At 35.4% G+C, this 15,697-nt stretch overlaps 1 protein-coding gene across 1 annotated transcript; it reads left to right on the forward strand.

Moving 5' to 3' along the window:
• The first annotated feature begins 535 nt into the window (after positions 1-535).
• On the forward strand, positions 536-2,461 carry LOC124181988 (general transcription factor II-I repeat domain-containing protein 2-like). The gene has a single exon (XM_046568763.1). It carries the CDS (start codon positions 536-538, stop codon positions 2,459-2,461), a length of 1,926 nt encoding a protein of 641 aa, XP_046424719.1.
• The last annotated feature ends 13,236 nt before the right edge of the window (positions 2,462-15,697 follow it).

Genomic DNA, 15,697 nt, shown 5'->3' on the forward strand with positions numbered 1-15,697 from the left:
CAATTAAATGTAAGTACGCACGCGTATCGTAATGGATAGGGATAATATACTTCTAAAAATAATATTCCGTGATTTTATTGCATTATTAACATTTTCAAAAAAGTACTATAATTTTTTGTTCGGTACTATAATGCTACGGCCCTGGTCACATAGCCCCCCACGGACGGGTTGGGAACACTGTGACCATCCATAAGTCCGTGTTGCAGTCAGTAAGGACTGACTTTGTACTGTTGTAAAAATTCTTTCTCAGGTCATCCAAGATTTATCGACAGATGAAAACGCAATAATAGCAATAATAAGATTCTTCGCTGTGATAGCACTTTGTTATGTGATTGCTAGATGACTCTGTTTCTGCACGAGAGTCGAAAAGCAAAGAATTCCCCGCCGTATCACGCATAGCCACTAGATTGTGACGTAACTGATCGTAAACATTGAAACGACGCACAACGTGACAACCGACATCATCTTTAGAACACGGTGTTGACGCGAAGTCGATAATTTGAGCGGTATTGAAAAATAGTGAAAATTAGTGACAATGGATGATCACGTTGCAAAAAAACAGAAAAAAGACTCGAATTACGACACTGCGTGGTTGACTGATTTTTTTGTCGCTAAATATGAGGACACTTCCATGTGTCTTTTATGCGGTTTAATTTTTCAACTTAATGATCAAGTAAAAATCAAAAACCACTTCAATGCTTGTCACAGTGAATACGACAATGACTTTCCGAAAGATTCCAGAGATCGTTCGACGAAAATTTGTAGTCTACTTCAGTGCTACCCTATGCTTCCAAAACCTCAATACGGCACGGTGGTAATGCTTGACAATATGTTTACTGAAACTGACAAATCGGCTCTGGAATTCTCTTATAAAGTCGCTTACTTGCTGGCTCGATCTGAAAGACCACCCGACGACGGATCAAAGTTTGCCGAGGATCTGATCTACCTGTTTATTAACTACGCGTGCAACCAAGACAATGAAGTCAAAACAGGACTCATGAAAAAATTGCACAATGTACAGCTCTCCGTTCCGACAATGCAAATCAGAGTCCATGCGATCAGAGCTGAAATATTGAAGCAGATTGATGCCGATTTGGAAAGATGCGAATGGTTCTCGTTGCAGTTCAGCAAATATGAAAGTATAAACACGGCAAGCCCGCCTCTGTGCAGTGTCTATGTACGAATGGTATTTCAAGATTTCTATATAACCGAGGAACTACTCAAAGTGATTCCCTTAAATGCGATGAAACTAAAAGATCAGGATGGGTTTGAAAAACTGAAGAATTTTCTCACTAGCAAGAAGATTCAGTTGAAAAAATTGGTCGCTGTAACTGCATCCACAGCGTGTAAAGAGTTTATTCAATGCTTCAAGGATGATTCAGACTTTTCGCACGTGCTAACATTTCACTGTGTCACCGAAGAGCTGGTTTTGGCTGCCAGCGCTCTGCAGATGTCGTGGGTTTTCAACCCGATCGTCAACATTGTGAACACTATTCGAGGCTCGGTGCACCTTAAGGCCACGGGAATCTTGCCAGAATTGTTGACGGAGATCGAAGCAATTCCTAAAGATTCTTTGAGCTCTAAGGAAGAATCAATGTTGTTCGAAGGGAGACTGTTACTGAAAAGGTTTCAGGAAGATCTGCTGCAGGTGAGAGCTTTCTTACAGTCGAAGAGAGTCCTTTGGAAGTACCCTGAACTCCAAATCAAGGAGTGGCAGATGGATTTGGCATTTGCAGTCGATATCAGTCAGCATCTACATAACTTGAAGGTGCAGTTAGAAGGGAAAAGTGTGGTTGAGCCGCAAATTTTCAATCTATACGAGTATGTGAAGTGCTTCCAACAAACAGCAGGGCTGTATGCCGAACACTTGCACAAAAATAAACTGTCTGCAAATATTTTTAAACACTTGACCAAGACCGTGGATGAAATGGACTCAGCGATAATTTTCAATGGAGAGCGCTTTGCTCGACATTTGGAGATACTTAAAGCATCGTTCGAGTCAAGATTCAAAGACTTCAAATATGTAGAGAAAATCGTCAAATATTTCAGTTGTCCCATTTTTAACTGTGATGACACTGTAGAGCAGGAAATTACTTCCGAAATTTACAATGTCTTTCCTGATTTGTCGGACCCATTTCTCATTTCCAGGGAAGTTGTTAGCATCGCCCATGACGAAAACGCTCGACGAATGTTATTTTCAATAGCTCAAGATGGTAAAAATATTGAGCATTTTTGGTCTGCAATTAATCAAGATGAATACCAAACTCTTGTAAAGACTTTCAGAAGATTAATGTCCTGCTTTGGTTTTACTCAGTTGTCTCGAAATCTATTTTCCTCCATGGAACGCATCAAGTCATCGCTGAGGTCGCGAACTGCAACCGATAAATATTTAAATGATGTATTAACCATTTCTTCAACTTCTTACCGTCCGGACATAGAGAAATTATGTGAAACTAATTAATATTACAAGTTATTGAAGTCTTTACAATTGATTAAAATAAAGTAAAACGTCTTATACATAATAGGATCGACAGATAAGAACAAACTTACATTGAAGTATATAATAACACTAGAGTTCATGAGTTTGTTATCAGAATATGTGAGATAAGATACGAAGTTGAAGTATATAATAACAGTAGAGTTTATAAGCTTGTCATCAGAACATCTAAGATAAGAACGAAGTTAATTGAAGTATATAATAACAGTAGAGTTTATAAGCTTGTTATCAGAACATCTAAGATAAGAATGAAGTTAATTGAAGTATATAATAACAGTAGAGTTTATGAGCTTGTTATCAAAATATGTTCTTATCTCCTCAGTATATATTTTTTTATCTACATATTAAAAAATCGTTAAATGATTTGGGATTCATAAAAGTATTTTGTTTTTTAAAATTATAAATCTGTCTAGATATTTTTACTTAGTGATGGCATGTAATTTTGAATGTATGTATACACGTTTATATTTTATGTTCAACTCGACAAGAAAAAAACTAAATCATTATGTTAAGTTCTTACCCACTTATTTTTCAGTCATGATGATCATCCAACAATCATGACATTTATGTAAGCATGAGCTCACATATTATAATTTTACATTTTATTAAAGCACTGATATTTTCTGTACTCACTTGATATTTAATTTCAATATCTATTACTCAATTCTAATACCTATATCTACCCTCATTCATTAGTTGTATTCGACCTATAATTTCGTCTTCCGTATTTGTGAAACAACAGCCAGCTCATGAAAACAATCATTGTGGTAGCTATAATACAGGAAATACGGGGTTTTCCATATTTTATCAATTTTGTGTAATACGACCACTGAAACTATGGAAACAACAACTGTATTCCCAACGAACGTGTAATGGAATTAAATTAATCTTAAATTAAGGCAGGTAGTTTCACACCGGCGCTCCACTGTAAAGTTTCAGCAAACTAATCAAAATTTTACTAAACAAAAATTTCAAATTCTTGAGATAATTTATAATGCAGCAACTGATTCATTTCATACTACAACGAGCTTTCTAAATTTGAGAATCTAAAGTTTTGGTCTAGAGTAACCAACTCCAAAGGTATATTTGAAACGCAAATTATTTGAAAATTAGTCAATTCAAATTTAATTGTGGAACTCAATAATAGCGAGAGGGACAATTTCTAGTGGTTGACAATGTAGTTAAATCAATAAGCGATCTTGCATGTGGAACAAATTCAGTTATAATGTGCATGTCTAGAAAATTAATATCTTGAAGTTTCAAAATGTAATTTCGAATAATAATTTGAAAAATATTATTTCAAATTCGAAGTCAGTAACTACAAAACCTCTGAAATTCCCTTTTATGTTTCTAAAATTGCTAGAAATGGTTTGTTATGCACTGATGGATTGACCAATCTCCATTACGATTTACCAATACCTTTTCTCTGATAGAAATGCTACTCAACACTTACCTAAAACTGTTACCTTACGAGCAAGGACTACTGAAGTGTGCAGCTGTCCTCGGAGTAATTTTCACACGACAGATGCTCCAGAAAATGATGCCAAATTATTCGAATTTCCATACAACGAGAGGTAGGTTATTCACGTAGTAGGTACACTTTGGGACAATGAATCTGAGACGACTAGTTTTTTACACTAGACAGTTATGTTGGCAACGCAGGGAAACCTACAGCGCCACAGTCGGCCGAGCGCGAAACAAACTCAATCTCAATAAACATAACATAACCCATGACCGTCGAATCTAATCTTAAAATACGTGTCAATTCAACAAGTCATTATTTCCGCGGTATTCTATGGTTAGATTCGACGGTCATAGTTTATGTTATGTTTATTAAGAGTGAGTTTGTTTCGCGCTCGGCCCACTATGGCGCTGTAGATCTCTCTGTGTTGCCAACATAACTCAAAAATTAGCCGTCTCAGATTCATTGTCCCCGATTGTACATTATAATCTTACGATTACTAATTTCCGAAACTACACGCGTGTAATAGAAGAAATGACTACAGAAGTAATAACAAAATTTCATCGAAAAAAATTGAACGAAAGAAAAAAAAAATGATTATGCTGGCTGCAGCTTTTTCATACAGAGCAAAATTATTTAGTACTTGGAGTGAAAATATTCAAGTTGAAAACGATAGATCGATATCAGAAAAATAATTCTGATTCAAATAAAAATATATGTAATAATCTTTACAGATTTGCAAATTTAATATTACACGAACATTTTTATTACGTGACTTAAAAAGCTATAAAAAATACTATTTTCAAACGACTAACTGGCGTTATAATTATTTGTTAAAGATGAATCGGCTCTATCATGTGGATCTCAATTAAAGGGTGGCACGGCAAAACTGTGCAAGTGCCAAAATGTCCAATATACGTTTTTATCTTAAAAAACTGAACAAAATAAGACTGACAAAAATTTATTCATGAAGTTATAAAAAGTTGGCACTGCAAAAGGGTGTAAGTGCCATTATTATGGTTTTCAGGAGAGAAAAAAACTGTCCGATAATTTTATTGATTAATTTAAACTCAAACTGTCTTTCTCAGCGATTAACCTTAATCTTCCGTGTATCCTAGTCAGTTCAAAATTCACAAAATCGCGTAACGTTACGACTGAAAAAAAGGACCTCACCGAATGCTTCGCTTCGTACATCCGCAAGCCAGACCGACGATTAGGATTTACTTCAATGAAACTAAGTTACTATAGAGACTATTCTACTGTTTTTCGTTAGTTGAAATTTCACAACTTTTTTTAGCAAATTATTCTTATTTTGGCACTTACACCGTTTTCTATCCGTCCCGAGCACGCCATTTGTCTCGCTATATTTTTAAATTTCTACAAGATCCTCTTCCTTAATACTCGAGTTTTCGGGTCACATCTGTTATGTAATTTTAATATCGTAATTGCGTTTTAAATCAGCATTCAAATTTTGAAAAAAAGCTTATTAATCATAGAGATGTCCAGAAATCGCCAGAGCAAAGATTTATAAATAATCATCCTCAGTATGGATGAAAACTAACATTTGTAAGGGATTTTTAAACAGTCAGTACTCGCCCCTTAACTTTTGATTCAAGTAAATTTTGCATTTGAACTACTTTCTACCGTTTTCAGCCGTAATGAGCCTTTTTAATATCCGAATCCTCTGCTGCGCTTCACTGCTTATTCCGAGTGTAAGTCAAACGCAGCCGGTCCAGTTCTGCGTGGCTAGAAGAAAAAGTATGTTTGCTGATTCCCAACATCTCCTTTACTGCCACTGCTCCGAGACCCATATCGGTGACATCTACAACGTTCAGCGAATAAGCGGCACGCCGTCAGAAGAGCTCCCTTGGTACTCGAGGTGCAGGTTTCTCGCCTTTAAAATGCCACGGTTTCAGCAATTGATATACGACCTTGTACCCGACGACGAAAAAATGGATTATCACTTCAAAGCCATAAACATTTATAAAGATGAGGCTCACAAGTGCACAGCTTGCGGCGGCGGTAGCTTCTTGAATGTTCCAGTGAAGCCCAAGGTTAGTCCTTAGCCATACTGTGTGTAAAAAAGTTCATTTCGAATAATTTATAACCGAGAAATCATTGAGAAATAATTTTAACAATATGTTAACTTGCTCGTTCTAGAATATATGAATTATTTTCAAAAAAAAAAAAAATTATAAGATAATCTACGGCAAAGGCAGTTTTCCAGGAAAGTGACAAATTTGTGCAGAATGAAATGGAACCAGTTTTATAATCAGGAAAAAATATCTGTAGAATAACTCAAAGTATAGCAGTTCATACACCTTGTTTAGGTTATATTTCATTTTCACATTTTCCTCTATTTTCACTTGGCGTCATAAAATGTGAGTCTAATGATTTGCACTTAGCTTATCAGTCTTATTACCCACTTTCGATGCTATATTGTTCCATCAAGCCTACACGGAACACTCTGTCTATTAGAGGTCCATACAGGATTCACAGCTCCATAAAAGATCTATATCCGTGGTGGATCTCTGATCGTCATCTACAGAAATCCACAATATCTACGGTTTGATTAAAGCCGGTCGTGGATGTTGATTGGATGTCTATGACTATCCATGCATTTGAGTGGAAGTACTATAGATAACCACTATGTGGCGAACGACCGCTTCCCTCTCTCGTCACAAAAAAAGCTCTAAACTAAGGTGTCGCGTCGTCCCATGTCAGCGACAGATCGACCGATCACGGAACGACGGAATGAAATTTAGTTATTTTGAGATTTCCGTTCCCTACGTTATTCGGCCTTATGACCTCTATGGCAAATTTCGAACGGAACGCCGGAATGAAATAAATACAAATTTTCAGTATTCCGCTTCACTCTTCAGATAATTCATGTATTATCAATGTTGAAATTACTAGCAGATGCTAGAAACTTTGAGATTAGGCTTCAAAAAAATTGTACTCAACGGAGTCTAAACGAAGTGCGACTGAATGCTGCTTCGGATAAAACCTGGCTGAACGCTCTCAACGGAGTTCGGAATCTAGCAACTTTTGTTTATTTTGTTCCGTTTGTCCGTGATCCGTCGTTTCGTATGCATGTATGCATGTAAGATGTAAGCGTTCCGTGTGGGACCCTTACCGACCGAGCAATAGAATTCAGATCTGTCAGCTGAGGGATTCACCGGGATTCGAGAAATAACAAGAGGTCAATAGATTGATATCTCACAGCACTATTTTCTTGCAAAATCTGTCGACACCATTAGATTTCCAGCAGTTTACGTTTCTTAATGAAGCTTTTGGATAAAAACAATCTTGTGATGTATCATTTCACTCGTTATTACTTGAAAAATTGTAGAGGAAGCTCATCAGCTGAATGGTTAAAAAAATAGCTCGGTTGGTAAAAGCGAGACTATTACGTAATATCCTGAGGATAAAAATTTATTTTGATAGGTAAACAAGCGTATTGCCGGGGCGAAGCTTTCGAAAAATCGGAGAACTCTGAGCCAGCAAAACGACGTCATAACCACAAGCACAGATTCACCGAGCTTAGATGCTTACAGAATTTCAACTCAAAGTAAATCGAGCCAATTTGGTATGGAGAGTAAGCCAACTCCTAAAGGATCCATTGGCAATTATCAGGCGCAAGGAGAACTTCTAAATTCCAAAGTAATCTTGCGGGGCTCTGATAGCCGCAGGAAAGTCTCTATTTTGCCATTTTACACGGAATCGAACGATCAGATGTTGGGTAAGTGAGCAATAAGGAATGTAAAAAGAAAAGGAAAAAATACGAGCATACTAATGATACATGAAATATTACAATACAGAATTTCGTGTGACTCGACATGCTTGCAGAGTTACATGGAATAAAAATTTTCACCAAAGTTGAGTGGGGGTAGAAATGTTCAAAGATTAGAAAATAAAGGTTTATAATGTCGAATTTTCAGGAACGGGAAGGAATCTTAAAATGCAAAAAATAGAAGTATAGAATTTTAGTTGAAAGTTTGAAACGTAAATTATAGAAAACTAAAATAAAGTATCGATAAAATCCATAAGTTTGTTTTGTCTTGATATATTTATGTATCAACTTGATGATTTAGTTTACAACATTGCGAAATCGTGTAAAATTGGCTATACTACTTTTCAAATTCAACATTATAACTACTTTAATTTCTGATCTTTCTACATTTTTACCTTACTCCAAAAATTCTATGAAATTTTAAGTAAAGTTTTGATTGTAGGATTATTTAAATTTCAGAAAACGTGACTTACTGCACACTTGTCTGTGGTTACTTTTTCACGACTTTTTTACAACTACCCAAATTTTTGAATAAACTTTTCAGGCATCTGTAGCTTCATTTGCATAAATAAATTATTACAATGTCGCACAAGTTTATTTGGGAACTTAAATCAGGGGAAAAAGTGTAATATTGATCAATCCGTAAAAGAGACTCAGAATAAAATCAGTATCGCAAAACTATTAAATCCTGCATTAATTTAATCATTTTATTTGGGTAAAGAGAATGTGGACTTTATTTGACTTTGATTAGATGATAATCAACTGTAACGAAATGAAATTACGGTAATATGGTTACATCATTTTCACTACTATAGATTTTATTTTTACAGCTTCGTCAGACAGCTTTTTAGAGGCGTCAGGGGAGGTAAAAAGTCGTCGCACAGATCGAGGCGTGAAATGTTGCGATTGGATGAAGAATCAATTTTCAAAGTCAGCTGTCGAACCATCGTCCGAGACGAATTACGATCGAAAGTTTGTTAAAATACCGCGATTGAACCAGTTTCGTGGTGTTGATTTTAGAAACTGTCAGTGCAGCCTCATCCTGAACAATATTTACAAAAGACTTTTGTATCACAGCAGAAGTACTGGTTAGTTTACTCGCATCTAGCATTTGTCGAATTATTTCTTCTTGCCATGCAATTTTAATAAATTCAAAAATTTGAAGAATATAAAAATGAATCATTCTGTAATAGGTATAAGGTAAATAATTTTTTAACTCTTAGTGTCCACGGATTTCAATAGCTGTTTCGAAAATAAATTTATTGAAGATTTAACTTCTGATTTAACTATACTTTGGATTACAATTTTTTATGTTAATGAAAAATCTCGTGCAACGATAATGAGAAGTGATAATAATGACAAAATTACAAACATTTGAGAATAAATAATGATAAATGGTATTTAACTACGATTTATTCGGATTTTAGATCCGAGTATCATATTTTCGTTATTTGAGCCAAACTTCTTTTAAACAAAAATTTTCAATTGATCTATTTTTCTCAATGATCAGTTTCCATATTCGTTTTTAAAAATACCTCATAATCCATTGACTTGATTGATTGATTGAAACTAAATATTGATGTATATCTATCAATCCGAAAAATCAATGATTCGTATTTTGTTCTAAAATGTACAACGATTGAAAATTCACTATCTAAGTCTCCATGCTTCTAGAAGAACCTAAATTGATATTAACAGAAATTCTCCAATTATTACTTTACACATTATATTTCATTCTACGTCATTCTTAATCTCTGTTGTAATGATTTTCTGTATTCGAAACAACATCCAGGTAACATGACGAACCACGTCCAGTACTTGATCGATTATAGTGCTGGATTGATCCAAACTGCACAGTACAAACATGCGATGAAAATCCTTTCTACAGCCGATGAATTGAATAAGGTATTTCCTCTACTGTTTGTAGTATTATTAGGCAACACGGTTTACCATGAGATCATCCTCAGATCATACATGATCCAGGACGCAACATTTTGACGTGACAAATTATCGAATTATGAGTGTGTCAATTGTTGAAGAGTTTCTGAAAGACTGATTTTGAGTGATTGGTATGACTACAGAGTAGAACCACGTGACATAAAGTAACACAGAGAAATGATATTCTTTCTTTATTAGAAAGTCTAGTAAAATGCTGTCCCAAAAAGCGTATTGTCCTAAAAGTACACACTGATAGAACGTGCTCTACAGTACTGATGAATTTTCGGTTTACTGAAAAATTTGAATGATCAAAGTCCTTTGTCCATTAGCTGATATTTGGCGTATTTTGACATGGCAACCAAACCGTCGTGCCGAGGAAAAGCGATGAATTTTTGCCCGCAATTACCAAATTTTTCATGCAAATAAATGAGACTAGTCACAAGGAGTATTCTCAAAAAACGACAATATAAAATAGGATCTTGAATAATTCATTGCAGCGGTTTTCGAAGTCTCGAAATTCCTCGCAGAATATAAAGTTAAAATTTCAGGCTATACAGGGCTAACAATTGGTTTTCTTCTGATTTGCTGCGGCAAAAAAATGTTGGTTACCTAATCGATCTTTAGGGATGTATTTCCACTGACAGAGAAAACCATACTAATATTGCGATTTTGAAAGCGGAAATGCTTTTCTCACCGAATCGATTTGTAGGATCATTTTTCTGCTATTTGGAACCTTAGCGGTACAAAAAAAAGTGCAGAACATCGTAGGATCAACACTTAAGAAATCGCGCAAATAATACAAAGAAATCTTTCGTTTTTCAACTGTAACTTCAAGTCTGCTGCTTGTAGCGACTTGAGACTACACGTAATCGCTTCGTCTCGAAAAATTACGTCGATGTAGCGGCAGAATAAATAAATTCCAGCATTAATAAAAATTCACAAAAAAATGGGCTATGAAAGTCCGAAAGGTCAGTTTTTCTTTTTTTGCGATTTCCTGCGAGTCCAACACTTTTTGTCGCAGAATAAACTTCGCAGCACCCTTTTTCCCTGAATTGGATACTTATGAATCCAAAAAGACATGCAGAACACCTTAGGGTCAGTAGCCGCGAAAATACGACAAAACTAAGTGGTTTTTTTCTCTGCCTCTCTCAAATCATTGTTCGCACGAGTTGGGGACTAGATAAAAATTGCTAATAGTACACTTTCTTCACTCGCCTTTATGCTGTGATGGAGAATTTATGACTATACTTTTTTCTTGCAGATGAACGAAGGCGTCAGCGATGATGATGATAAGTCCATCACTGACAAGATCGTTACCAAGGGAGTGATACTGTCCTTGATAAGTGAGCAAAGTGCAATTTTACTTAGTTTCAAAGAATAAATTCCAATCATGGAGAAAATATGTTTGTCCAGGTGAAACGTATTTTCGATTGGGATATTACGACAAGGCGCATCGTTGCACTCTCGATGAGATGGCAATTTACGGCTACATGCTACAAACCAGGAAGACGTTTGCCTACAATCAGCTTATTCCTAACGAGCGTAGTCAATTGTTACGTGAATGGTTTCCTGGTCTATCTATCCGAATGATTTCTGGCAAAGAAACTGTCGAGAAGAGTAGAATTTCGGCATGCATATGCAGACTATCCTCAATATTCATGGTAAATCATCGGTTCAAAGAGGTTGGCAACTTAAAAATGATCCCTAGAATGAAATGAAATGAAATGATCCTAGAAACCCTAGAATATTCATTTTATTTTACTCAGCAACGATTTATTATATTCAGAAGATTAATCTGACTCCGCAATTTCACTTCAGCACTTTTTATATTATGGCGTTAGTATCATTAAATATTCAACATCAGTCAGACTGTTGATAGGAAAAATCTGTTATAGTGAATTGGTAATAGTTTTCAAAACAAAATAAGCCCGCGTGAAACAAAATCGACTGAATCCATTAGGTTTTGGACTATTTTGAAGTAGTTTGAACCAAAAAATGTACACCCTAGTTTTCGTTCATAACTCTAGCATGTTTTATAGCATTTTTAAGAAAACCGTCATAGTTTGAAAATGCATTTATTTGAAAAATTTTCAATCTTTGATTATCTCGTACTCCAATAAAAAAAAATGCTGATTTTGAACTTACTCACAAATGAATTAATGAATATTTTGAAACACGAATCGTTTTTTTATGATTATTAATATAAAATTATTTGTTTTATACAAAAATTTCGAAAATTTTGTTTAAAAAATATCAAATCTGGTATTAAAAGCCTAAGAGGTTTGAATGTCGTTACTGTACGTCGAAATTATGTAACTATAGAACATTTACACTAGATTTCGAAACGTCATTACAATTTTATTGTTATAATTTCATTTATAGAATTCCACATTATCTACTGCATTGAATTGGACTCTAGTAAAGTATTCGATTAAGATACGGCTACCCCACAGAAAAAAATATTTATCAAGGCGTATAGTTCAATTTTGGAAGTACATTCCTTGTAATTTTCCCAATTTTCAAATTTTCAGACGAACGATGAACCCAAGCTAGCCAAATTAACGATCACGGCGAGCTTGAATATCTCGGCGAAGTGCAAAGACCAGCCGATAACCGAGTTGTGTTCGTACAGACTGGCGATGTTATATTACCAGCAGACAGGAGATGTCAGGTTTTGTCAACGCCTTGAAAAATCGGCGCTCAGGATAATAGCCGATCGATATGTGTGGTCCAATCTCGAGAGCGTGCTTATAATTGCCCGAGTATACGAGTCGATATTCTACGCAAAGTACAAATCATTCCACTTAAGCCTTACTAATTTTTTCAGAAGGATCGTCTATTTCAGTACATATACATTTAAAAAAATTATAACAAACGCTTGACTCATCAGATTTTTTTTCCAAGGGATGGGTTTTGTCAAAAGTTCCAATATTATGCGCTATGCCGCAAATTAGGTATTTTTAGGCGGAGATAATAATTTTACGTACCAGCTCAAGGCGAACCGAAAGCGAGTACTGAAATTATTATTTGAGTCAAATAGTACATTTTGCAACGAGGGATTAAAGTCGGTGATTATACCCAAGGGAATAGTCGACTTTTGTTCCTGTGTTACATATAGGACTTTATTTCCGACTCAACTATGGCCATATTATTGACTTGAAAACACCCAGACATGAGGTAAATATCTACAATCCGATGGCTATCCGTAGTCCGCAGAAGGCTTCAGTACGAAGTTAAAATTTGGCTAGACTTGAGCTAGTTAAGACGGAATAATATGCTGCTTTCGTCCCGCTTTTCAGGTCAATAAAGTTAGCATTACGGTTGAGTCGGGAATAAAACTGTTTACGGGTGAGTCTCATATTACATTTTTACGGTAAAGCATGAGACGTGATTTTGACGCCAGTTGAGATCCGGGCGTCAGCCCGCGCAACAGAAGTCAAAGCTTTCGCGTAACCTATCTTTATAAAAAACTGCGCCTCGAAACTGCCGTATAAAAACATTATTAGGCAGTTCTGAAATTAGCCATATAAATTTACACTTTGCGGATCGAAAACAGGCATCATTAAGTGACTTTTTCATGCATTTCCCGGGAAATAGTATATTCTATAACAAGGATGCAAAGTCGGTCTTTTGCGATGTGAGTCGTAGGTGAGCCAAAGACGAACATTGCAAATACACGAGGCGAGAAGACTGCTGCTTCCTTGTTGGATACGATTCTTTATACCGGGACAATCTCTTGAAACTCGAAAATTAACCGCGCATGCGCCAAATAATTCAATCTCATTGGTCGGTGAAATATTCCCGCAGCGATATTTTTGTCTGCGATGCAGGCGGGCCAACCCTCGCAAAATGTCTACGTTTGAATTATCAAAGCGCATAAGCATTAAGTTCCGACCGTTCTTTGAAGAATCAACTTTCCGGCCCAATAACAAATGCTTCCCAAACCTTTCCGTGTCACTACCGCAATTATTCAAGATTCTAACCTCGAAAATACGTATCAACTACATCGCTGCCAGACACAGTTTGACAGCTGAAACTGGCGATGACCAACCTGCACGAACAGACGATGAAATTCGCGCATGCGCAGTTGATTTTTAAGTTTCAAGATACTGCCCCGATATAACAAGAGTGCGTTAAGCGTTTTTTCACGAAACACGAAATTGAGGTTAGGGTCGCGTAATGTCAAATTTGCTTGTGACAACGCATGCGCATTCGCAGACTCACTTTACCGTCATAGAAACGGGTATTTCGTGTACTGAAACTACGCATAGAAAAACGCGTAAAACATGCTCGCGTTACATAAAATATATTAAAGACTGTCCCTAAATTTAGGTATGTCTTACAGTTAAAAGAGAACAGCTAAAGTAACCGAAAAAATGCGTTTAATTATCGTTCTCATTTCTAATTTTACGGGATATTTAAAATTGATTTTTTATCTGAAAAAAATTGTTTATATTGGTAGAATAGTGTCAAATGTCATGAAAAAAAAATATATAAGCTCAACAATTATCAATGCAATGTTATAATCTTTAAAGAAATTACGTGTCCACTCTAATAGACATGTGTACACCTTTTGTTGTAGGCTTAGAAGATTTCTGAAAAAATCTGATATTTTTGTTGAAAGATAAAGAATCGAATTACATTCAAAACAAATTTTTTCTACCGTTAGCTTTAAATCAGTTCTGAAAGGGTTCATTTGAAATGGCATATACTGTTTACGATTGCAAAACGTATGAATTGATTAGACGTAACAGGAATGACAATGAAATTGCAAAAACTTTCGGGATTTGAACGCTTGCAAAGAATATAATATGAACAGTAAAAAAGGATTACAAAACTTATAAAGATTTCACGGATAAAAAGACGGCATGAAAACTTCAGAGGGTATACAAAAAAAAACCGATTAAAAAGATTGCAAGCTATTGCAAGTATCGCATTATACATATATTGGGATTAAAATTAAATACAAAAAGCTTTCCGGAAATCCTTAACGTGTTAAACAATTAATTAAACACTAGCAATTGCTCGTTTAATTTTTTTTTTAAATTAATGTTCAAGTGAAATGTCGAGTAAGCTGTTCTTACTTTATTACTGCTTTCTTTTCGTGTTTAGATTGATCAGAGGCGAACTTCAAACAGCAATCGAGTACGGATTTCAGGCTCTACAGATCGCTGGGAAGTTCCACTCCATCAATATTCGACTTGATATTATACCGATCCTTATTCAGGCTATGGTAAAGACTCTTCACACTCAAAGTTACGCAATTCACATTTGCAGGCTGTTTGAAGGTAGTCGATTACTAATTTTTTTGTCGCTGCCCTCTAAATTTCAGGTGAGGACAGAAGAAATATAGTAAAAATAATGAGGGTTGTAGCGCAGCAAAGTAAGATTTGAATGTATTCGATAAACATGTTGAAATAAACTGAACTTCAGAAGAATAATTCATTCAAAAAATGTAACATCGGTTGAAGTAGATGATTTTGATCAAAATTGAGGTCAAGAATTATACTATTTTGATTCAATAAATATGTTTCTAGACTATTATGCCGTTCAACTCGATGTCTGTGATTTCTGTCCACATCGCAAATAGTCAATTACTCCATGTAGCAGCTACTTTTTTTTTAATAATACTGCTTTCGAGAAATAAAAAAAACGCGCATCGTTGAATCAATTGAGTAATAATGATTTCAAGGAGGTTATACTACAATTTATCATATCACAGAAAGAATTTCAGAATCGTCAAGTAAAAAAAAAAAAACATAGCTCACGTGCGATTGACAAAAGTATTACAAAAAAAAAATCAAATTGTGTCTGAAAAGAACAGTCCTCGAGTTAAGAAGAGAAAAATTTTACTTGTACAAATAATTCCCTAGGAATTAATGGCACGACTGATTTGGCTCAAAACCCGAATAATTTTAATTAGTTAAATGAATCAGGTTTGTGGACAAGATTCCTGAAAAAAATCTGTTACACATTAAACACATGCAAGCTTTTTTCTGGTTTAATA

Source organism: Neodiprion fabricii, chromosome 5 (assembly GCF_021155785.1).
Source record: "Neodiprion fabricii isolate iyNeoFabr1 chromosome 5, iyNeoFabr1.1, whole genome shotgun sequence".
NCBI lineage: Eukaryota > Metazoa > Arthropoda > Insecta > Hymenoptera > Diprionidae > Neodiprion > Neodiprion fabricii.